General features: G+C 36.4%; 6 protein-coding genes and 3 long non-coding RNA genes across 13 annotated transcripts in view; 3 read left to right on the top strand and 6 right to left on the bottom strand.

The window, feature by feature from the left end:
* Positions 1-22,057, top strand: part of LOC124313083 (dipeptidase 1-like) — a 1,013,891-nt gene that overhangs the window by 133,341 nt on the left and 858,493 nt on the right. The gene's annotated exons all lie outside the window — the stretch shown is intronic.
* Positions 3,483-3,932, bottom strand: LOC124313679. The gene is made up of 2 exons (XR_006910982.1): positions 3,750-3,932; positions 3,483-3,596 (listed from the first exon to the last, which is right to left on the bottom strand). It is a non-coding gene; the product is annotated as an uncharacterized LOC124313679 (long non-coding RNA).
* Positions 4,040-6,765, top strand: LOC124313242 (serine/threonine-protein kinase/endoribonuclease IRE1-like). 3 transcript variants are annotated; one of them, XM_046778058.1, is made up of 6 exons: positions 4,040-4,267; positions 4,336-4,817; positions 4,890-5,729; positions 5,791-6,308; positions 6,387-6,649; positions 6,715-6,765. In XM_046778058.1, exons 3-5 carry the CDS (start codon positions 5,509-5,511, stop codon positions 6,560-6,562), a joined length of 915 nt encoding a protein of 304 aa, XP_046634014.1. In that variant the 5' UTR covers positions 4,040-4,267; positions 4,336-4,817; positions 4,890-5,508; the 3' UTR covers positions 6,563-6,649; positions 6,715-6,765. The 3 variants fall into 2 exon arrangements, with proteins under 3 accessions (XP_046634014.1, XP_046634013.1, XP_046634015.1); XM_046778057.1 differs by having other exon boundaries at positions 6,387-6,765.
* On the top strand, positions 6,841-8,166 carry LOC124313252 (serine/threonine-protein kinase/endoribonuclease IRE1-like). The gene is made up of 3 exons (XM_046778080.1): positions 6,841-7,159; positions 7,227-7,753; positions 7,834-8,166. The coding sequence occupies exons 1-3, from the start codon at positions 6,921-6,923 to the stop codon at positions 7,953-7,955; spliced, it is 888 nt and encodes a 295-aa protein (XP_046634036.1). The 5' UTR covers positions 6,841-6,920; the 3' UTR covers positions 7,956-8,166.
* LOC124313691 lies at positions 11,406-12,801 on the bottom strand. Its single transcript, XR_006910995.1, has 3 exons — positions 12,383-12,801; positions 11,598-11,706; positions 11,406-11,518 (listed from the first exon to the last, which is right to left on the bottom strand). It is a non-coding gene; the product is annotated as an uncharacterized LOC124313691 (long non-coding RNA).
* On the bottom strand, positions 15,338-16,665 carry LOC124313251 (serine/threonine-protein kinase/endoribonuclease IRE1-like). The gene is made up of 3 exons (XM_046778079.1): positions 16,345-16,665; positions 15,751-16,277; positions 15,338-15,670 (listed from the first exon to the last, which is right to left on the bottom strand). Exons 1-3 carry the CDS (start codon positions 16,581-16,583, stop codon positions 15,549-15,551), a joined length of 888 nt encoding a protein of 295 aa, XP_046634035.1. The 5' UTR covers positions 16,584-16,665; the 3' UTR covers positions 15,338-15,548.
* LOC124313243 (serine/threonine-protein kinase/endoribonuclease IRE1-like) lies at positions 16,739-18,299 on the bottom strand. Of its 2 annotated transcripts, XR_006910683.1 has the most exons (4): positions 17,775-18,299; positions 17,196-17,713; positions 16,855-17,117; positions 16,739-16,789 (listed from the first exon to the last, which is right to left on the bottom strand). XR_006910683.1 is itself a non-coding variant. In XM_046778060.1 (3 exons), exons 1-3 carry the CDS (start codon positions 17,993-17,995, stop codon positions 16,942-16,944), a joined length of 915 nt encoding a protein of 304 aa, XP_046634016.1. In that variant the 5' UTR covers positions 17,996-18,298; the 3' UTR covers positions 16,739-16,941. The 2 variants fall into 2 exon arrangements, 1 of the variants encoding a protein (XP_046634016.1); XM_046778060.1 differs by having other exon boundaries at positions 16,739-17,117; positions 17,775-18,298.
* Positions 18,424-19,679, bottom strand: LOC124313278 (serine/threonine-protein kinase/endoribonuclease IRE1-like). Its single transcript, XM_046778116.1, has 3 exons — positions 19,235-19,679; positions 18,685-19,166; positions 18,424-18,612 (listed from the first exon to the last, which is right to left on the bottom strand). The coding sequence occupies exons 1-3, from the start codon at positions 19,447-19,449 to the stop codon at positions 18,482-18,484; spliced, it is 828 nt and encodes a 275-aa protein (XP_046634072.1). The 5' UTR covers positions 19,450-19,679; the 3' UTR covers positions 18,424-18,481.
* On the bottom strand, positions 19,708-21,910 carry LOC124313557. 2 transcript variants are annotated; one of them, XR_006910776.1, is made up of 9 exons: positions 21,828-21,910; positions 21,447-21,502; positions 21,210-21,289; positions 20,945-21,031; positions 20,705-20,776; positions 20,444-20,490; positions 20,208-20,281; positions 19,985-20,028; positions 19,708-19,818 (listed from the first exon to the last, which is right to left on the bottom strand). It is a non-coding gene; the product is annotated as an uncharacterized LOC124313557 (long non-coding RNA). The 2 variants fall into 2 exon arrangements; XR_006910775.1 differs by having other exon boundaries at positions 21,447-21,505; positions 21,828-21,909.

Raw genomic sequence — 22,057 nt, 5'->3', positions numbered from 1 at the left:
GAACTAGAGTCTCTGATCTTTTTGATGAATCAATGGATTAATCTGATGCTATAATCTTGTTTTGTGAGATAGTTGTTTTCATTTAGAATTAACTCAATTTTGCTTTTCAATTATAGTTGGATGTGCAGTGGGTATGTGATGCAGTAAGGGGACAAGCATTATTGAGGGTTCTTGGCTGATGGAAGTGTCAATCAGAGGTAATTGTTTCGAAATTGAAATGGTGTGGTTGAATACTTGAAGATTGAAACTAGGATTATTTAGTTAGTCTTTTTTCCTCATTTGAACAATGAAGTATATTTGACATTTACTGAGGAGGAACTTGACTTCTGAAGCATTGGGTTTCTTCAGTGATAGGTATTCTTCATTAATTGGGTGCTATCGGGTATCCTGTTTCCTTTTGTTGGGTGTGGTTAGCTTCTTGTTTTTCTAGCTCAGCAGATGAAGCTGTCATTTGAAATTAGTGCTTCCTACATGGTTGTAATTTGTATTCTTGGATAAGGAGTAATTCGAAGTTTTATTTCACTTAATGGCGCACGGTATCTCCAGTCGTTGTCACGTGCTGGTCAACTAGTACCTACATCACACTGGAAGTGTTTGTATCGTTGAACTAATAGGCATCCATATTCCATGCAGTCCTGGAATAAACCTCCTACAATTATTATTTTTGCTTAGTTCATCGGCCAATAATTTAAGAGTATTCTGATAGGATTTTTCTCCCAACTCGATGAGATCAAGGTTACATCGCTATCGTCGGTGAGCATTCTTTTTGGGGTGTTTTTCTACTTATTGCAAATGATGTGTTAAGTCATCCGTGTTTCACCTGAATTCATGATTATAATCTTTGACTCTGATTATATATGGGAGGGATATTTTGAATAGGGCTTTTTCAGTTACCAACATTTTATAATTTTCTAGGTGATTCGATGTGTATCTCTGGCTTTGTCAGTCGTCATATTTGGTTGGTGGTGAGTTCATTACAATATAGCGAATAAGTTTCATATGTTGAGAACTAGGCTAGAGTTTTGAGGTACTTCGATGCTGTCATGAAATTACTCCTTTCGTTCATTACTGAATTAAATAAAAAAAAGCATTGCATTAGCTATTCTTTTTTCTCGGATTTAATGTTTTTAAGGTTTCATTTCAGGTAATTGTTTTCTGGTTGCTTCCTCTGTTTCCGTACAACGTCGAGTAAGTTTTTAAATATTTCAGTGGGATATGATTTTAATGATAGTTACGTAATTTAAGTGCTTATTCCCTATCTGAAAATATGTGAAGTATATTTAATGTTTTACTGAGGTTGAACTCAAGTGCTGAAGCATTTATCTTTTATTTCTTTTGATGGATTTTCTTTATTTTATAAGGATCATTAGATTGTTTTTGTTGGATGTGGTCGAACTTCCTGCTGCTCCTGCTTGGGAAATGTAATATCATTTCAAAAATGTTGATTTTTGAAATCTGTCTATGTAGACTTAAACATCCTAACCTAATATGTTACTAAAAGAAATTTAGTAACAGTTAAAAAAAAAAAATTTAATTTTTTAAAGCTTGACACGACTAGTTCACTGTTTTTATATATTTGACAGAGGGGAAATTATGTTGCCATGAAATGCTCATTAATGTGTCTCGTTACCCATCACAGTGGGTAAGCAAAGGTGTACCGAAATCAGTCGCCACAGTCTTTGCACGTAGGACATTGTTACCATGGTGTTAAACGAATATTTTCATATTCCAACAGGTGGAACTGCTGGATCTGAATCAGAGGGGATGATCCCACACTCTATGCGTCTATTTTTTTTTCATTTTCAACAAAAATTAGACGTATAGAGCGTGGGATCATCCCGATGCAACTCAACAGAAGTTTTCAAAGACATTAAACAACTTTTCCAATCGGCGTTGGACGGTTACAACGTTTGCATATTTGCCTACGTTCAGCAGAAACAATTTGACCGTAGGCAAATATGCAAACGTTTGGCCTAGGCAAAAAAAACGTTCAGGGGGTGTAAGTAAACGGCGGTGTTTGTTTTAATTGAACATGTGTTGTCTTCTGCTGAAAATGATATATTTCTGGTTTAGTTCATATCTCTGGTCTTGATATGTTCAACTAATGTATCTGGTTTTTACGACATCAATGAACTTGCATTCTCTACTATTTAATGTTTCTCAATTAAAGCCAGAATGTTGTTCTATACAGGTTAAATTGCTCCATGGAACAGTGGTTCGTCCCCACCTACTATGGTTATTATTGCTGCATGGTGAATTGGACAATTCATGGTAATTATTTCACAGTTATAGTGGTATAGTTGGGTATAATGATGAGTTACGTAATTTATGTCTTCTTTCCCCATCTGAAAATAAGTGAAGTATATTTAACGTTTTACTGAGGCTAAACTTCACTGCTGAAACATTGGGTTTCTTTAATCTCTTTTGATAGATTTTCTTTATATTACAGGTACCATCAGATTGCCTGGTTTTTGTTAGATGTGGTTGAGCTTCCTACTGCTCCAGATTGGGAGATGTAACTCCATTTATATAGTGGTGAGTTAATTTTCTGCTAGGTGTAATCCCTTGCCCTGAGACCTCTCTGCTTTCTTTGATTGGTTGCTTGGCTAAGGGGGACATTATTCTTCAAATGTGTGTAATATTGTCAGCAACTGTGTTGGCAGTATAAGAATTAATCTGATAACATTTTAACAGGTTTGGGGTATGTGGCAGTCGTGGTATAAGGACAAAGTTTCCTTGGCTGCCATTCGTATTCTAGGACAAGTCGTAAGTCGAAATTTTAGTTACAACTGATGGCGCGCGGTATCTCCAGCCGCTGTTCTATACACGTGCTGGTCGACTAGTGCCTACATTACACTGGAAGTGTTTGCATCGTTGGACTGAAATGGGCATATTCCATGCCGTCCTGGAATAAACCTCCAATAATTTTTGCATTTGCCCAGTTCCTTGTCCGTAATTTAACCCTTAGTTTCATATTTTTAGGTTTTTTTGCTGAACTCGGTCAGACGAAGGAGACATCGTCATCGTCGGTGAGCATTCTTTTTTGGGTGTTTTTCTACTTATTGCAAATGATGTGCTTAGTCATCCGTGTTTCACCTGAATTCATGATTATAATCTTTGACTCTGATAATTTATGGAAGGGATATTTTGAATAGGGTTTCTTCAGTTGCTAACATCTTATTTTCAAGGTGACTCGATGTGCATCTCCCGAGTTATTTGTGAAATCGTCAGACTTTGGTTGGTGTTCCAGTAAATATTGGTGAGTTCATTACGATATAGCTAACATGTTTCATATGATGAGAACTTAGGCTAGAGTTTTGAGGTACTTCGGTGCCGTCATGAAATTACTCCTTTCTCGTTCATTACTGAAGCTTCCTTTAAAAAAAACATTATATTAGCCACTTTTTTCTCGCACTCAATGTTTTTTTTTGTTTCAGTTCAGGTTACCGTTTGCTGGTTGCGTTCCTTTTTTCCGTACAACGTTGAGTAAGTTTATAAAAATTTTCAGTAGGGTCTAATTATAATGATGAATTTTTGTGTGGGAATCTCTCGGAAGAAAATGACAGACAAACCATTGCACTTACTGATTTTTCATGCTTAAAGGTGCGTTCACACTGCCACTAAGCAGCGTTACGGAGCGTAGCGTAGCTTAGCGCCACTGGCTACAGTACCAATTCTTCCGTTAACACCCAGTGGCGCTAAGCTACGCTACGCTCCGTAACGCTGCTTTAGTGGCAGTGTGAACGCACCTTAAGATAAACATTCGTATACAAAGTTTACGTTCTAATAATTATTTTTTTTACAGGTTGAACGGCATCTGGGTGCAGGTACCAAGAAAATATCCTTCGATTATTGTTTGAAAATAAAACGTCTTGTGTGCGTCAAGTTTACGAATACAACTTTTTGAGATTACATTTGGGATAGATATAATTTTTTTTCTCAAGCAAGACGGTAAATGTGATTAGTAAAAATAGATTCGACTTGGAGATAAACTATGGTGACGTGATAATTTTACAAGATGATGGTAACTATGGAAATTAACCTAGTAAACGATGATGGATATAGAGGTTACGTTTGATCGCAGGCAAGTGTTGGGTCGTGGTGCATTCGCCTCGGTGTTCGTCGGTAAATGGAGAAACATTGACGTCGCCGTCAAGAGGATTCAACTTCACGACCTACTTACTGATCGTGAGGAGATGGCCATGAAAGACCTTGACCATCCAAATGTTATCAAACTCCTCGCGTTTGAAGAAGACTGTGATTTCAAGTATTTATCTTTATTCTAAGCACTTAATAGTTCGTCTAATACTAACATTTCTTTTTCATGTTTATCAGATATTTAATTCTGGAACTTAGTTTGAGAACGGTAGAAGAGTATTGTAATGGAAAGTATACAGGTATTATGCCGCCCGAACCTGATGCGCTGTACCAGATGGCCGACGGATTGTCTTACATTCATTCCAGGAATCTAGTCCACCTCGATGTGAGCACTGGAAATGTGCTTATTGCCAGAAATGAGGATCAAGTGATCTTGCTGAAGATTTCGGATTTTGGTTTTTGCAAGCCAGCATCCAACACCGGAAGCTTCTCGACGAGCGAAGGTTCCAAAGGAACCAAAAAATACGTCGCTCCGGAAATGTTGAAATTGATGGATCATAGATCGGGAGGTGAGAAGCCGAGGGGTAATGCGAGCAGTGACATTTTCTCTATGGGGTGTCTTTTTTTCATTTATCTTACCAAAGGCCTTCATCCCTTCTCCGACGGATCCATTCATACAATTCCATTGAACATTATTGACAACAGACAGTATTTAGGAAGTAATTAGATAATTTAATTCACTGTTATTGAAAGTGTTTATTAAAGGATATTTGTCTTCGTGAATTTTATAGGCTTGGATGAGAGACACGGTTATGCTTTACCTTTGATTAAAGGGATGATTCAAGCAGATCCTGAAACGAGACTGGGATTGGATAAAGTTAAAAAGCAATTGCTTCCGCTTTTACGTCCTTCAGCTGTCTGAACTGTGTGATAGACATATCAAGATTTCCAGAACAATAAATACGATCAGAGTAATCACACATGCCAAGTTATAACTTCCAAAAGGTGACTAATTAGTCCACTAGTAAGTAGTAACGAATTGGTGGTAACTTTTATTAACAGTGTAGGTCGGGGAAAATTTTAAAGATAGTAAAAACTAAAAAGGGATTTAACTAACGAATGACCATTTCGCAAGGCTTTTTCTTAATGAAATAAAAAATATTTATTTGCTGTAAAAAAATTGATCCTTCCCTGCATTTTGCAAATGTGACAACGCTGTCATGCTCGTAGCCACTTGTTTTGTTTATTTTCTTATCACTTGAAATTAATTTTCTTCGTCAACTTGAAATTCAAAAAAAGTATCGCATATTTTCTTATCTAAGTATTATTAGCTATTGTTCATACAGCCAGCAGTTGCGCAGCACATATTAAAGTGATTTCCCCTTCTTTGGAGCCTTCTTTCAAAGTAAAATGGAGTATGGCGGTAAGTCAGTTACATTCGATAGGAAAGCCGTGTTGGGTAAAGGAGCTACTGCTGTCGTTTTCTCTGGCACATGGGGCAACCAAAATGTCGCTATCAAAAGAGGTGAATTGCCCAAATTCAACGTTCGTGAGGAAAGCACCATGAAAGCCATTGGGCATCATGAAAATGTCATCGATTGTTTTGGCATTTTGAAAGACTGTGATTTCATGTAATTTACTTTAAAACATTAAAATGGCTGTTTACACAAATTAATCAAAATTTCTTTTCAGATACATCATTTTAGAATTGTGTGATGCTACAGTGGAACAATATTGCCAAGGAAGTTACAAAGGAATTGTACCTCCTGATTATCAAGCCCTTTACCAGATGGCGGATGGACTACACTTCATTCACTCAAAGAACCTTGCCCATCGCGATATAAGCACAAGCAACGTGCTTATCAAGTTAACTGGTGACAAGGTCGTGCTGAAAATAGCTGATTTCGGGGTTTGTAAAATTGCTTCCAATAGCGGCAGCCTGTCGATGAGTGGTGATGGATGCAAAGGAACACTCCCTTTTATTGCTCCCGAGCTGCTCAAACAGATGCAAGATGATAACTATCAAGAATCAAATGAAAATGGAGTAAGAGGGCACACCAGCAACGACATTTTCTCCTTGGGTTGCGTATTTTACCGATTTCTCACTAAAGATGGACATCCCTTTATAAAAGGCGCGGTGAAACTGTGTTATCTCACAATAAATAATCGGATTAAATCGAATATTCTCGATAACAAACAATCTTTGGAACGTAAGTAACACAATTTGTTCGTATGCTTTATTACAATTCTGAATTTAAAAAAAAAAAATAATAATTCTGTGGTGCTAGGCTTGAGTGAGGAGCAAGCTTTTGCCAAAGCTTTGATAGTAAAAATGATTGATCCGGAAAAAGAAAAAAGACCCCAACTGGAAGCGGTAAAAGAAGAATTGTATTCACATTTAAATAGCATAGATCTGCAGTCAAACTGTACTCCTTCTGTTCCATACTTAGTTGAAGGTGTTTAAATACGCCATCACATATGTTCAGTTCTTTATGATGGGCTAAAGTCGCAATTGTTCATTGTTTCAAATGTTTAGGAAAATGCTGGTTTGGTAAACTAATATCTTTTTGTTTTTGGCAAATTTTCTAGTATAACATTTTTTTTCCTTCAATATAGTCATGCTGTCATGGCAAAAAAGAAGTTCACGTATTACAAATTTACAATCTTTATCGTTTGTATAGTAGTATAACATGGCAAAGGGTCTTGTAAACAATAACTTGCAAGTTGGGAGAATGAGTCTGTCCTTATCTTCTTTCGGATTTATCGCAATGCGCACCATTTTCGGTTGCTACGTGAGTAATTAAACGTCAAAGTTTGGTGCTATGGCGCGTGAAGGAAGGCAAGGCATACGGCTAACAGACGAAGTAAGTTGTTATACAAATAAAGTGTTAGGAGAAGGAAGGGTTGCGTGTGTTTTTCCTGGAATTAAAGGAAACTGTAAAGTAGCCATTAAAAGAATTCAAAAAGAAAATTTCAACAAACTGGAGGAAAGTTGCATGAAAGCTCTGAATCATCCCAATGTCCTGGAATTTTTTGATCTTATAGAAGAACAACACTTTACGTAACTATATTACTTGATTGTAATTTTTTCTCTTTACAATAAGAATTTATTTTCTTTATTTTGTCAGGTACATAGTCTTGGAAATCTGTGACGCTACAGTGGAAGATTATTGTCGAGGTGAATACAAGGGGAAAGTGCCAAGCGATCGCTCCGCCCTGTTTCAGATGGCGGACGGGTTGGATCACATTCATTCGAAAGGTTTTGCTCACCGCGATATCAGCTCCAATAATGTGCTCATCAAGTTAACTGGCGATGAGGCCGTAATGAAAATTTCTGATTTTGGAGTATGCAAGCCGGCTTCCGAAACCCAAAGTTTTTCTATGAGTGGTGATGGTGTTAAAGGAACGATTCCATTTCTGGCTCCCGAGCTGCTCAGACAGATGCTAAGTGTTGAGAATCATCAAGATACAAATGAGGGTCGAAGTGGAGTAAGAGGGCACATCAGCAACGATATTTTCTCTTTGGGTTGCGTGTTTTACAGATTCCTCACTAAAGATGGACATCCCTTTATGCACGGCGTGGTGGAAAGTTCTTTCAATAGCATAATCTCTAAGATTATATCGAATATTGTCGAAAACAATCAATATTTGGAAGGTAAGTTTATGTATTAGCAATATTCATGATTAATTAACATTTGTGAATTCAAAAACTAACTACAGAATTTTGCGTATCAGGTTTGGGCGAGACTCAAACCTTCGCGCAATCTTTAATAGAAAGGATGATTCAACCCGACAAAGACAAAAGACCTCAGATCAACAAGGTTAAACAAGAACTGAATTCTCACTTGAATAATTAAATCTATTACATGCGGTTTGTATTCGATAAAACATGGCTTGGCTCAGTAACAATTTGCGCCTGATTCAAACGGAAAATTGCTTTTGAATGAATATGGTATCTTTTTGCATCATTCATGCAATGTTCTAGTTACCCTAATTGCAGGATAATGTATGATTGCGAGCCCGAAGGGCGAAGCTAATAATCGGATACGCAGAAAAATAAAAACCATGTCACTTTGTCTGTCTGTATGTCCCGCTCCATAGCTCGGGCGTTTTACGAAATATTTCGGACTTTTTGGTCTTAAAAATTAGACAAAAAATATGCGGTGCGACCAGAACAAAAATAATTGCATTTACTTAATTAGTTTTCCCGTAATTAATGAAAAACTGCTAAAATAATTGTTTTACGACTAGGGACATCTGGCGGTTGCGACTAAAACTTTGCAATTTAGGTCTAAATTAATCACCACCAGATGTCCATAGCATCGCCGTAATGACGCAATAATTGATGTCCCAACCATGACGCAATAACCAGATTCGCATTTATGTTTTGCAGTAATTAAACTATACGATGGTTTTTTTTAAATTAAATAATTGAACTTTATGTGTAAAAATTGGAAAATATGAGTTGAGCAAACTAAACGTTAATAACTTGCAAGAATATTGAACTGTGACAGAAAAATCCCGTTTTAAGACAAATAACTAAATAAGTCTGTGAAGAAAAGTGTGAATAACAGATTCACAACAGATTTCAGACTTTTTTGTCTTAAAAATTACACAAAAAATATGCGGTGCTGCCAGAACAAGAATAATTTTATTTACTTTGATAATGGATCAAATTAAAAGACGAAAAATAGATTTTTGGTTATGACGCTGGCATGATAATGAAGAGGGCCATGGTTCAAGTCTAATTATTGCGAGCCCGAAGGGCGAAGCTAATAATCGCATACGCAGAAAAAAAAAAGCCATGTCACTTTGTCTGTCTGTCTGTCTGTATGTAACGCTCCATAGCTCGGGTGTTTCAGGACAGGTTTCGGACTTTTTGGTCTTATAAATTAGACAAAAAATATGCGGCGCGACCAGAACAAAAATAATTTCATTTACTTAATTAGTTCTCCCGTAATTAATGAAAAACTGCTAAAATAATTGTTTAACGACTAGTGACATCTGGCGGTGGCGACAACAACTTTTTTACTTTAGGTCAAAATAAATCACCACCAGATGTTCATAGCATCGCCGTGATGACGCAATCTGTAATGTCCCAACCATGACGCAATAATCAGAATTGCAATTAAGTTTGCAGTTATTAAACTAAAGAGCGGTTATTTTTAAATTTCAAAATCACTGAACTTTATGTGTAAAAATAGGAAAATATGAGTTGAGCAAACTAAACGTAATTAACTTGCAAGGATATTTAACTGACAGAAAATCCCGTTTTAAGACAAAAAAGTCTGTGAAGAAAAGTGTGAATAACAGATTTACAACAGATTTCGGACTTTTTGGTCTTAATAATTACACAAAAAATATGCGGTGCTGCCAGAACAAAAATAATTTCATTTACTTTGATAATGGATCGAATTAAAAGACAAAAAATAGATTGTTGGTTTTAGCGCCGGCATGATAATGAAGAGGGTCATGGTTTAAGTCTCATTATAGATTTACTTTTTTTAGAATAAAAATATTGTTTTGACCCATGCCCTTTGTTAACCGTTAATTTCGCGATAGAAGTTTTTTCCAGAAAATTTCAAAGAAAAAACATAGAATTTACAGAAAAATTCTGAAAAATTAGGAAGGCATTAAGCAAAAAGTCCGACTTAATAATAGGCCCTGAATTTTTCATTTAAGACAGTTTTCAACTGGCTTACGTTTATCCCTTCGCGGCGAGCTGATAAGCTTGCTTTTCTATCTTATATTCATAATCTTATAATGAATAATTTTGATTACGAGTTACGACTATTGATTATATATCCTAAAAAAGGAAACAAAATACACGAAATGTCTAACATTTTATTGAAGCAGTTTTTTTATTCTTCCGCTAAAGTCTTCTGTCGCTAGATGGTGTGTTTGTCTGTTTGATTGTTTATTGTCGTCTGCTTGTCTTCATTGGATTTTGAAGACTGGAAGAGAACTTTATGGAAATTGTTACTGTGTGTGTAGGCTACTTTACTAACAAATTATAACTATTCAGTATTGAGATTCTGGTTTTCCATACCATTGAAACCAAAAGCCAAATATTACAGACCTGTGGTGACTAATGCAGGGTCTATTTTCCCAAAGCTGATTACTCGACCGTGAAAGTCAACATTCATTCTTCGAAACAGTGGAAACACCACAGGTACAATAGTCTACTTGTGATTCCTTGCAGCTTGATGCAGTTGATTAGTTTTTGAGGAGGAGGTTAACAGGCAACGTCGAAGCGTTAATAATGCGAAACATTCCTCAAGGGACTAAGTCTCAGCTATAGTTTGCCATAAAATATCATTTTAAACACGGCATTAAGATCTGTAAATATGTTATTAGTTTCCTCAATCCTATGGAAAAAAATATCACCATTCATTCAGGCAGAACTTTCTAAACTAACATGTCATTCACGAGAGATTTTCAAAGAGTTTATGGACTCCTTTTAGGTTTTTTTTTATTGATTTACCCCCAGGTTCATGCGTGAACTCTGGCAAATACAAGTGTTTGCGTGGAAGATTATCCCGTTTATTTCTGTTTATATGTTACCTTACGTCCTTCCCAGCTTAATCAGAGTAACCTGGTTTAATATACTAAGTGGAACGATTTTCATTTGTTTTATGTTTTACAATTTATCACAGGGGAAACACTCGTAAAATATGTCGCCGTTGAACGAGTTGGACGTTGGTGTAATCAAGTAGTCTGTGGTGTAATGGTGTTTCATGTTTTCGTGGTCAGGTTTTGAGACGGCCTTACTTGCGTGTGTGTGTGAAGAACTGAAATGTAAACGTTTTTCTAGTTGATAACGTAGTTCTATTTTTTATTTTAATTAGTCTTGATGAGCTAGAGCAGGAATTGACAAATAGATGGTGATGATTGTGTCAGTTCTGAGCTAATGGCGGTTCGTTGTCAAAAGTTTAGCCACAGCTATATTTCTTCGTAGATTAACCAATGAATTTACAGGTAAATGAGATTGATTTCGTGTTCAATTTGCTGGGCATGTGTTCTTCTCCGTGTTCCGTGTTGGATAACCTTAATGTTTCTCATTTATTTGCAGGAGGAAACGGGAAAGGAGCATGCAGCCAACTGTCAACTATTTTGTTCAAAATCATTCTATGATTGCATCACTGTCACCCAAATGATAAGGTGTCTGGGAAAAATGGCGAATCAATAGTCTACTCCGCGACCTGATGGATACATCTGAAAATGATCAAAGGAAAATACCTGGATAAAGAATTGTTTGTTAAAAACAATACTTTTCAGCTATATCTAAAACAAAGTATAGTAGTATTATTTCCTATGAATTTGGTTGAAGGTCATAACTCTAAACGAAGTAGAAACAGCCATAACAACAAACATGCTGTTGCAGGGTACGCCACCAAAATTGCGAGATTCAGAAAAGATCCTATGGTTCATGAAAAAGAATACCTATGTTACATGAAAAATCTGAATTGTAATGGTCTGGTAGCAGAAATGGGAATTACCTTATCTCAGAAGATTTGTATTCCACTATATGTGGGCTTCAAACTTTAATTTTAGGCTTTTGATGGTGATCACCATCTATTTGTCAATTCCTGCTCTAGCTCATCAAGACTAATTAAAATAAAAAATAGAACTACGTTATCAACTAGAAAAACGTTTACATTTCAGTTCTTCACACACACACGCAAGTAAGGCCGTCTCAAAACCTGACCACGAAAACATGAAACACCATTACACCACAGACTACTTGATTACACCAACGTCCAACTCGTTCAACGGCGACATATTTTACGAGTGTTTCCCCTGTGATAAATTGTAAAACATAAAACAAATGAAAATCGTTCCACTTAGTATATTAAACCAGGTTACTCTGATTAAGCTGGGAAGGACGTAAGGTAACATATAAACAGAAATAAACGGGATAATCTTCCACGCAAACACTTGTATTTGCCAGAGTTCACGCATGAACCTGGGGGTAAATCAATAAAAAAAAACCTAAAAGGAGTCCATAAACTCTTTGAAAATCTCTCGTGAATGACATGTTAGTTTAGAAAGTTCTGCCTGAATGAATGGTGATATTTTTTTCCATAGGATTGAGGAAACTAATAACATATTTACAGATCTTAATGCCGTGTTTAAAATGATATTTTATGGCAAACTATAGCTGAGACTTAGTCCCTTGAGGAATGTTTCGCATTATTAACGCTTCGACGTTGCCTGTTAACCTCCTCCTCAAAAACTAATCAACTGCATCAAGCTGCAAGGAATCACAAGTAGACTATTGTACCTGTGGTGTTTCCACTGTTTCGAAGAATGAATGTTGACTTTCACGGTCGAGTAATCAGCTTTGGGAAAATAGACCCTGCATTAGTCACCACAGGTCTGTAATATTTGGCTTTTGGTTTCAATGGTATGGAAAACCAGAATCTCAATACTGAATAGTTATAATTTGTTAGTAAAGTAGCCTACACACACAGTAACAATTTCCATAAAGTTCTCTTCCAGTCTTCAAAATCCAATGAAGACAAGCAGACGACAATAAACAATCAAACAGACAAACACACCATCTAGCGACAGAAGACTTTAGCGGAAGAATAAAAAAACTGCTTCAATAAAATGTTAGACATTTCGTGTATTTTGTTTCCTTTTTTAGGATATATAATCAATAGTCGTAACTCGTAATCAAAATTATTCATTATAAGATTATGAATATAAGATAGAAAAGCAAGCTTATCAGCTCGCCGCGAAGGGATAAACGTAAGCCAGTTGAAAACTGTCTTAAATGAAAAATTCAGGGCCTATTATTAAGTCGGACTTTTTGCTTAATGCCTTCCTAATTTTTCAGAATTTTTCTGTAAATTCTATGTTTTTTCTTTGAAATTTTCTGGAAAAAACTTCTATCGCGAAATTAACGGTTAACAAAGGGCATGGGTCAAAACAATATTTTTATTCTAAAAAAAGTAAATCTATAATGAGACTTAAACCATGACCCTCTTCATTATCATGCCGGCGCTAAAACCAACAATCTATTTTTTGTCTTTTAATTCGATCCATTATCAAAGTAAATGAAATTATTTTTGTTCTGGCAGCACCGCATATTTTTTGTGTAATTATTAAGACCAAAAAGTCCGAAATCTGTTGTAAATCTGTTATTCACACTTTTCTTCACAGACTTTTTTGTCTTAAAACGGGATTTTCTGTCAGTTAAATATCCTTGCAAGTTAATTACGTTTAGTTTGCTCAACTCATATTTTCCTATTTTTACACATAAAGTTCAGTGATTTTGAAATTTAAAAATAACCGCTCTTTAGTTTAATAACTGCAAACTTAATTGCAATTCTGATTATTGCGTCATGGTTGGGACATTACAGATTGCGTCATCACGGCGATGCTATGAACATCTGGTGGTGATTTATTTTGACCTAAAGTAAAAAAGTTGTTGTCGCCACCGCCAGATGTCACTAGTCGTTAAACAATTATTTTAGCAGTTTTTCATTAATTACGGGAGAACTAATTAAGTAAATGAAATTATTTTTGTTCTGGTCGCGCCGCATATTTTTTGTCTAATTGCGAGCCCGAAGGGCGAAGCTAATAATCGCATACGCAGAAAAAAAAAAGCCATGTCACTTTGTCTGTCTGTCTGTCTGTATGTAACGCTCCATAGCTCGGGTGTTTCAGGACAGGTTTCGGACTTTTTGGTCTTATAAATTAGACAAAAAATATGCGGCGCGACCAGAACAAAAATAATCTCTCTCTCTCTATGTGAGTGATTTTGAAATTTAAAAATAACCGCTCTTTAGTTTAATAACTGCAAACTTAATTGCAATTCTGATTATTGCGTCATGGTTGGGACATTACAGATTGCGTCATCACGGCGATGCTATGAACATCTGGTGGTGATTTATTTTGACCTAAAGTAAAAAAGTTGTTGTCGCCACCGCCAGATGTCACTAGTCGTTAAACAATTATTTTAGCAGTTTTTCATTAATTACGGGAGAACTAATTAAGTAAATGAAATTATTTTTGTTCTGGTCGCGCCGCATATTTTTTGTCTAATTTATAAGACCAAAAAGTCCGAAACCTGTCCTGAAACACCCGAGCTATGGAGCGTTACATACAGACAGACAGACAGACAAAGTGACATGGCTTTTTTAGTTTTTAGTTTAATAACTGCAAACTTAATTGCAATTCTGATTATTGCGTCATGGTTGGGACATTACAGATTGCGTCATCACGGCGATGCTATGAACATCTGGTGGTGATTTATTTTGACCTAAAGTAAAAAAGTTGTTGTCGCCACCGCCAGATGTCACTAGTCGTTAAACAATTATTTTAGCAGTTTTTCATTAATTACGGGAGAACTAATTAAGTAAATGAAATTATTTTTGTTCTGGTCGCGCCGCATATTTTTTGTCTAATTTATAAGACCAAAAAGTCCGAAACCTGTCCTGAAACACCCGAGCTATGGAGCGTTACATACAGACAGACAGACAGACAAAGTGACATGGCTTTTTTTTTTCTGCGTATGCGATTATTAGCTTCGCCCTTCGGGCTCGCAATAATTAGACTTGAACCATGGCCCTCTTCATTATCATGCCAGCGTCATAACCAAAAATCTATTTTTCGTCTTTTAATTTGATCCATTATCAAAGTAAATAAAATTATTCTTGTTCTGGCAGCACCGCATATTTTTTGTGTAATTTTTAAGACAAAAAAGTCTGAAATCTGTTGTGAATCTGTTATTCACACTTTTCTTCACAGACTTATTTAGTTATTTGTCTTAAAACGGGATTTTTCTGTCACAGTTCAATATTCTTGCAAGTTATTAACGTTTAGTTTGCTCAACTCATATTTTCCAATTTTTACACATAAAGTTCAATTATTTAATTTAAAAAAAACCATCGTATAGTTTAATTACTGCAAAACATAAATGCGAATCTGGTTATTGCGTCATGGTTGGGACATCAATTATTGCGTCATTACGGCGATGCTATGGACATCTGGTGGTGATTAATTTAGACCTAAATTGCAAAGTTTTAGTCGCAACCGCCAGATGTCCCTAGTCGTAAAACAATTATTTTAGCAGTTTTTCATTAATTACGGGAAAACTAATTAAGTAAATGCAATTATTTTTGTTCTGGTCGCACCGCATATTTTTTGTCTAATTTTTAAGACCAAAAAGTCCGAAATATTTCGTAAAACGCCCGAGCTATGGAGCGGGACATACAGACAGACAAAGTGACATGGTTTTTATTTTTCTGCGTATCCGATTATTAGCTTCGCCCTTCGGGCTCGCAATCATACATTATCCTGCAATTAGGGTAACTAGAACATTGCATGAATGATGCAAAAAGATACCATATTCATTCAAAAGCAATTTTCCGTTTGAATCAGGCGCAAATTGTTACTGAGCCAAGCCATGTTTTATCGAATACAAACCGCATGTAATAGATTTAATTATTCAAGTGAGAATTCAGTTCTTGTTTAACCTTGTTGATCTGAGGTCTTTTGTCTTTGTCGGGTTGAATCATCCTTTCTATTAAAGATTGCGCGAAGGTTTGAGTCTCGCCCAAACCTGATACGCAAAATTCTGTAGTTAGTTTTTGAATTCACAAATGTTAATTAATCATGAATATTGCTAATACATAAACTTACCTTCCAAATATTGATTGTTTTCGACAATATTCGATATAATCTTAGAGATTATGCTATTGAAAGAACTTTCCACCACGCCGTGCATAAAGGGATGTCCATCTTTAGTGAGGAATCTGTAAAACACGCAACCCAAAGAGAAAATATCGTTGCTGATGTGCCCTCTTACTCCACTTCGACCCTCATTTGTATCTTGATGATTCTCAACACTTAGCATCTGTCTGAGCAGCTCGGGAGCCAGAAATGGAATCGTTCCTTTAACACCATCACCACTCATAGAAAAACTTTGGGTTTCGGAAGCCGGCTTGCATACTCCAAAATCAGAAATTTTCATTACGGCCTCATCGCCAGTTAACTTGATGAGCACATTATTGGAGCTGATATCGCGGTGAGCAAAACCTTTCGAATGAATGTGATCCAACCCGTCCGCCATCTGAAACAGGGCGGAGCGATCGCTTGGCACTTTCCCCTTGTATTCACCTCGACAATAATCTTCCACTGTAGCGTCACAGATTTCCAAGACTATGTACCTGACAAAATAAAGAAAATAAATTCTTATTGTAAAGAGAAAAAATTACAATCAAGTAATATAGTTACGTAAAGTGTTGTTCTTCTATAAGATCAAAAAATTCCAGGACATTGGGATGATTCAGAGCTTTCATGCAACTTTCCTCCAGTTTGTTGAAATTTTCTTTTTGAATTCTTTTAATGGCTACTTTACAGTTTCCTTTAATTCCAGGAAAAACACACGCAACCCTTCCTTCTCCTAACACTTTATTTGTATAACAACTTACTTCGTCTGTTAGCCGTATGCCTTGCCTTCCTTCACGCGCCATAGCACCAAACTTTGACGTTTAATTACTCACGTAGCAACCGAAAATGGTGCGCATTGCGATAAATCCGAAAGAAGATAAGGACAGACTCATTCTCCCAACTTGCAAGTTATTGTTTACAAGACCCTTTGCCATGTTATACTACTATACAAACGATAAAGATTGTAAATTTGTAATACGTGAACTTCTTTTTTGCCATGACAGCATGACTATATTGAAGGAAAAAAAATGTTATACTAGAAAATTTGCCAAAAACAAAAAGATATTAGTTTACCAAACCAGCATTTTCCTAAACATTTGAAACAATGAACAATTGCGACTTTAGCCCATCATAAAGAACTGAACATATGTGATGGCGTATTTAAACACCTTCAACTAAGTATGGAACAGAAGGAGTACAGTTTGACTGCAGATCTATGCTATTTAAATGTGAATACAATTCTTCTTTTACCGCTTCCAGTTGGGGTCTTTTTTCTTTTTCCGGATCAATCATTTTTACTATCAAAGCTTTGGCAAAAGCTTGCTCCTCACTCAAGCCTAGCACCACAGAATTATTATTTTTTTTTTTAAAATTCAGAATTGTAATAAAGCATACGAACAAATTGTGTTACTTACGTTCCAAAGATTGTTTGTTATCGAGAATATTCGATTTAATCCGATTATTTATTGTGAGATAACACAGTTTCACCGCGCCTTTTATAAAGGGATGTCCATCTTTAGTGAGAAATCGGTAAAATACGCAACCCAAGGAGAAAATGTCGTTGCTGGTGTGCCCTCTTACTCCATTTTCATTTGATTCTTGATAGTTATCATCTTGCATCTGTTTGAGCAGCTCGGGAGCAATAAAAGGGAGTGTTCCTTTGCATCCATCACCACTCATCGACAGGCTGCCGCTATTGGAAGCAATTTTACAAACCCCGAAATCAGCTATTTTCAGCACGACCTTGTCACCAGTTAACTTGATAAGCACGTTGCTTGTGCTTATATCGCGATGGGCAAGGTTCTTTGAGTGAATGAAGTGTAGTCCATCCGCCATCTGGTAAAGGGCTTGATAATCAGGAGGTACAATTCCTTTGTAACTTCCTTGGCAATATTGTTCCACTGTAGCATCACACAATTCTAAAATGATGTATCTGAAAAGAAATTTTGATTAATTTGTGTAAACAGCCATTTTAATGTTTTAAAGTAAATTACATGAAATCACAGTCTTTCAAAATGCCAAAACAATCGATGACATTTTCATGATGCCCAATGGCTTTCATGGTGCTTTCCTCACGAACGTTGAATTTGGGCAATTCACCTCTTTTGATAGCGACATTTTGGTTGCCCCATGTGCCAGAGAAAACGACAGCAGTAGCTCCTTTACCCAACACGGCTTTCCTATCGAATGTAACTGACTTACCGCCATACTCCATTTTACTTTGAAAGAAGGCTCCAAAGAAGGGGAAATCACTTTAATATGTGCTGCGCAACTGCTGGCTGTATGAACAATAGCTAATAATACTTAGATAAGAAAATATGCGATACTTTTTTTGAATTTCAAGTTGACGAAGAAAATTAATTTCAAGTGATAAGAAAATAAACAAAACAAGTGGCTACGAGCATGACAGCGTTGTCACATTTGCAAAATGCAGGGAAGGATCAATTTTTTTACAGCAAATAAATATTTTTTATTTCATTAAGAAAAAGCCTTGCGAAATGGTCATTCGTTAGTTAAATCCCTTTTTAGTTTTTACTATCTTTAAAATTTTCCCCGACCTACACTGTTAATAAAAGTTACCACCAATTCGTTACAATTTAGTAGACTTAATTAGTCACCTTTTGGAAGTTATAACTTGCAATGTGTGATTACTCTGATCGAATTTATTGTTCTGGAAATCTTCATATCACTATCACATAGTTCAGACAGCTGAAGGACGTACAAGCGGAAGCAATTCCTCTTTAACTTTATCCAATCCCAGTCTCGTTTCAGGATCTGCTTGAATCATCCCTTTAATCAAAGGTAAAGCATAACCGTGTCTCTCATCCAAGCCTATAAAATTCACGAAGAAAAATATCTTTTATTAAACACTTTCAATAACAGTGAATCAAATTATCGAATTACTTCCTAAATACTGTCTGTTGTCGATAATGTTCAATGGAATTGTATGAATGGATCCGTCGGAAAAGGGATGAAGGCCTTTGGTAAGATAAGTGAAGAAAAGACACCCCATAGAGAAAATGTCGCTGCTCGCATTACCCCTCGGCTTTTCACCTCCCGATCTTTGATCCATCAATTTCAACATTTCCGGAGCGACGTATTTTTTGGTTCCTTTGGAACCTTCGCTCATCGAGAAGCTTCCGGTGTTGGATGCTGGCTTGCAAAAACCAAAATCCGAAATCTTCAGCAAGATCACTTGATCCTCATTTTTGGCAATAAGCACATTTCCAGTGCTCACATCGCGGTGGACTAGATTCCTGGAATGAATGTAAGACAATCCGTCGGCCATCTGGTACAGCGCATCAGGTTCGGGCGGCATAATACCTGTATACTTTCCATTACAATACTCTTCTACCGTTCCCAAACTAAGTTCCAGAATTAAATATCTGATAAACATGAAAAAGAAATGTTAGTATTAGACGAACTATTAAGTGCTTAGAATAAAGATAAATACTTGAAATCACAGTCTTCTTCAAACGCGAGGAGTTTGATAACATTTGGATGGTCAAGGTCTTTCATGGCCATCTCCTCACGATCAGTAAGTAGGTCGTGAAGTTGAATCCTCTTGACGGCGACGTCAATGTTTCTCCATTTACCGACGAACACCGAGGCGAATGCACCACGACCCAACACTTGCCTGCGATCAAACGTAACCTCTATATCCATCATCGTTAACTAGGTTAACTCGGATCAGACTTAAGTTACATCACCGGGAGACCTAAATCAGCGTGACGTTCTAGACTGTTTTCTCTGTATAAAACTATTCACTGCTATCCATAAATGCTCATACATTAAACGATAATTTCCATAGTTACCATCATCTTGTAAAATTATCACGTCACCAAAGTTTATCTCTAAGTCGAATCTATCTTTACTTCTCACATTGTCCGTCTTGCTCGAGAAAACACAACGTACCAACTTCATATGTAACCTCAAAATATTTTATTCGTATCTCAGCACATACAAGATATTACATTCTCAAATAATTATCGAAGGATTATCTTCTTCGTACCTGCTCCTAAATGCCGTTCAAACAACCTGTAAATAAAGTAACTATTAGAACGCGAGCTTCGTATACGAATGTGGGTTTAGAGCATGAAAAATCAGGATGTGCAAAAGTTTGTCTGTCATTTTTCTCCGAGAGATTCCCACACAAAAATTCATCATTAAAATCAAACCACACTGAAAAATTTATAAAACTTACTCATTGTTATACGGAAAACAGGAAAACAACCAGCAAACGATAACCTGAAATAAATAAATAAACATTAAATGCGAGAAGAAAGAATAACTAATGCAGCGTTTTTAAATTTAACTTCAGTATTGAACGAGAAAGGAGTAATTTCATGACGGCACCGAAGTACCTCAAAACTCTAGCCTAGGTTCTCATCATGTAAAACATGTTCACTGTATTGTAATGAACTCACCAATAATTTCTGGAACCCCAACCAAGTCTGACGATAGCACAAATAACCAAAGCCAGAGATGCACATCAAGTCACCTAGAAAATCAAAATACGTTAGTAAGTGAAGAACCCCTATTCAAAATATCCCTCCCATATATCATCAGAGTCAAAGATTATAATCATGAATTCAGGTGAAACACGGATGACTAAGCACATCATTTGCAATAAGTAGAAAAACACCCAAAAAAGAATACTCACCGACGATTACGATCTCAACTTCTTGTGACCGAGTTCAGCAAAATTACCTAGAAATATGAAAGTTAAGGTTAAATTGCGGACAAGGAACTAGGCAAATACAATTGTAGGAGGTTTATTCCAGGACGGCATGGAATATGCTCATTACAGTCCAACGATGCAAACACTTCCAGTGTAATGTAGGCACTAGTCGACCAGCACGTGTATAGAACAACGGCTGGAGATACCGCGCGCCATCAATTGTAACAAAAGATTTGGACTTACGTTTTTCCAGAGATAACGAATGACAACCAAGAAAACTTCGCCCCTGTAACACGACTTCCACATACCCCAAACCTGTTAAAATGTTATCAGATTAATTCTTATACTGCCAACCTGGTTGCTGGCAACATTACACACATTTGAAAAATGATGTCCCCCTTAGCCTACAACCAATCAAGAAGGCAGAGAGGTCCTCAAGGCAAGGGGTTAGAATTGCACCTAGTAGAAAATAATTGAACCCACCACTTTTAAATGATGAGTTACATCTCCCAAGATGGAGCAACAGGAAGGTCAACCACATCCAACAAGAACCAGGCAATCAGATGGTACCTGTAACATTAAGAAAATCTATCAAAAGAGATCAAAGAAACCCAACGCTTCAGCAGTGAAGTTCAACCTCAGTAAAACGTTAAATATACTTCACATATTTTCAGATGGGGAAAGAAGACATAAATTACGTAACTCATCATTATAACCAACTATACCACTTTATCTATGAAATAATTACCATGGATTGTCCAATTCACCATCCAGCAATAACAACCATAGAATGTGGGGACGAACCACTGTCTCATTGAGCAATTTGACCTATGTAGAACAACATTCTGGCTTTAATTGAGAAACATTAAAAAGTATAGAATGCAAGTCCAACTGATGTATCTGGTTTTTACGACATCAATGAACATATCAAGACCAGAGATGTGAACTAAACCAGAAAGATACCATTTTCAGCAAATCAACTTACCATTTAATTAGAGCATCCTATCATCAGCATCTACCCAAACTTCGGCATCCAACATCCTGCTTGAACAGAGGAAATACTGGGTTAGCTCACATTTATAACATGTTTTATTACATTAACATGAGATTCATCAGATTAATCCATTCATCAAAATTATCAGAGACTCTAGTTCGGTTTAAATGGATATATCATCATGTACTGGAAACCACGCATCTAAAAATTTACACGTGGTTTGAAATTTCTAACACGTCGACATTTACATAATTGCTTTTTCATACCATGTAACGGAATAGCTCATGGTATTCAAAATCATGATCAAAAGTATAAACTATCAGTTATTTTTACAGTGGAAAACTATCTTAAATACAACGTTAAATATATTACCATTTCCATTCCAAGTAAAAATCTGTCCATTACTCGCCACTTGAAGCGGTTGATGGGTGAATGTCCAAAGCATGGTTTTGACGTGCAGACGAAGACTTGCTTGTAGATTCCCTAAACACTTAGTTACACTTTACGCTCGCTACCGACTCATTTTCTACCGAATTATATTACTTTGGCATGACCGTAGTAAATTTCAATAAATACACAAAAGTTTTAGAATTACTGTGGAA

Source organism: Daphnia pulicaria, chromosome 9 (genome assembly GCF_021234035.1).
Source record: "Daphnia pulicaria isolate SC F1-1A chromosome 9, SC_F0-13Bv2, whole genome shotgun sequence".
Lineage (NCBI taxonomy): Eukaryota > Metazoa > Arthropoda > Branchiopoda > Diplostraca > Daphniidae > Daphnia > Daphnia pulicaria.
Note: the sequence above shows the minus strand (reverse complement) of the source record. Positions and strands in the feature narration are given on the sequence as shown.

What these genes read in the sequence shown, in the direction of transcription:
- LOC124313243 (XM_046778060.1), bottom strand. Translation starts at nt 17,995, where the DNA reads ATGGAGTATGGCGGTAAGTCAGTTACATTCGATAGGAAAGCCGTGTTG. An exon ending in TTGAAAGACTGTGATTTCAT is followed by an intron (nt 17,714 to 17,774) that starts GTAATTTACTTT and finishes ATTTCTTTTCAG; the next exon opens with ATACATCATTTTAGAATTGT. An exon ending in TAACAAACAATCTTTGGAAC is followed by an intron (nt 17,118 to 17,195) that starts GTAAGTAACACA and finishes CTGTGGTGCTAG; the next exon opens with GCTTGAGTGAGGAGCAAGCT.
- LOC124313242 (XM_046778058.1), top strand. Translation starts at nt 5,509, where the DNA reads ATGGAGTATGGCGGTAAGTCAGTTACATTCGATAGGAAAGCCGTGTTG. An exon ending in TTGAAAGACTGTGATTTCAT is followed by an intron (nt 5,730 to 5,790) that starts GTAATTTACTTT and finishes ATTTCTTTTCAG; the next exon opens with ATACATCATTTTAGAATTGT. An exon ending in TAACAAACAATCTTTGGAAC is followed by an intron (nt 6,309 to 6,386) that starts GTAAGTAACACA and finishes CTGTGGTGCTAG; the next exon opens with GCTTGAGTGAGGAGCAAGCT.
- LOC124313251 (XM_046778079.1), bottom strand. Translation starts at nt 16,583, where the DNA reads ATGGCGCGTGAAGGAAGGCAAGGCATACGGCTAACAGACGAAGTAAGT. An exon ending in ATAGAAGAACAACACTTTAC is followed by an intron (nt 16,278 to 16,344) that starts GTAACTATATTA and finishes TTATTTTGTCAG; the next exon opens with GTACATAGTCTTGGAAATCT. An exon ending in AAACAATCAATATTTGGAAG is followed by an intron (nt 15,671 to 15,750) that starts GTAAGTTTATGT and finishes TTTGCGTATCAG; the next exon opens with GTTTGGGCGAGACTCAAACC.
- LOC124313252 (XM_046778080.1), top strand. Translation starts at nt 6,921, where the DNA reads ATGGCGCGTGAAGGAAGGCAAGGCATACGGCTAACAGACGAAGTAAGT. An exon ending in ATAGAAGAACAACACTTTAC is followed by an intron (nt 7,160 to 7,226) that starts GTAACTATATTA and finishes TTATTTTGTCAG; the next exon opens with GTACATAGTCTTGGAAATCT. An exon ending in AAACAATCAATATTTGGAAG is followed by an intron (nt 7,754 to 7,833) that starts GTAAGTTTATGT and finishes TTTGCGTATCAG; the next exon opens with GTTTGGGCGAGACTCAAACC.
- LOC124313278 (XM_046778116.1), bottom strand. Translation starts at nt 19,449, where the DNA reads ATGATGGATATAGAGGTTACGTTTGATCGCAGGCAAGTGTTGGGTCGT. An exon ending in GAAGAAGACTGTGATTTCAA is followed by an intron (nt 19,167 to 19,234) that starts GTATTTATCTTT and finishes CATGTTTATCAG; the next exon opens with ATATTTAATTCTGGAACTTA. An exon ending in CAACAGACAGTATTTAGGAA is followed by an intron (nt 18,613 to 18,684) that starts GTAATTCGATAA and finishes TGAATTTTATAG; the next exon opens with GCTTGGATGAGAGACACGGT.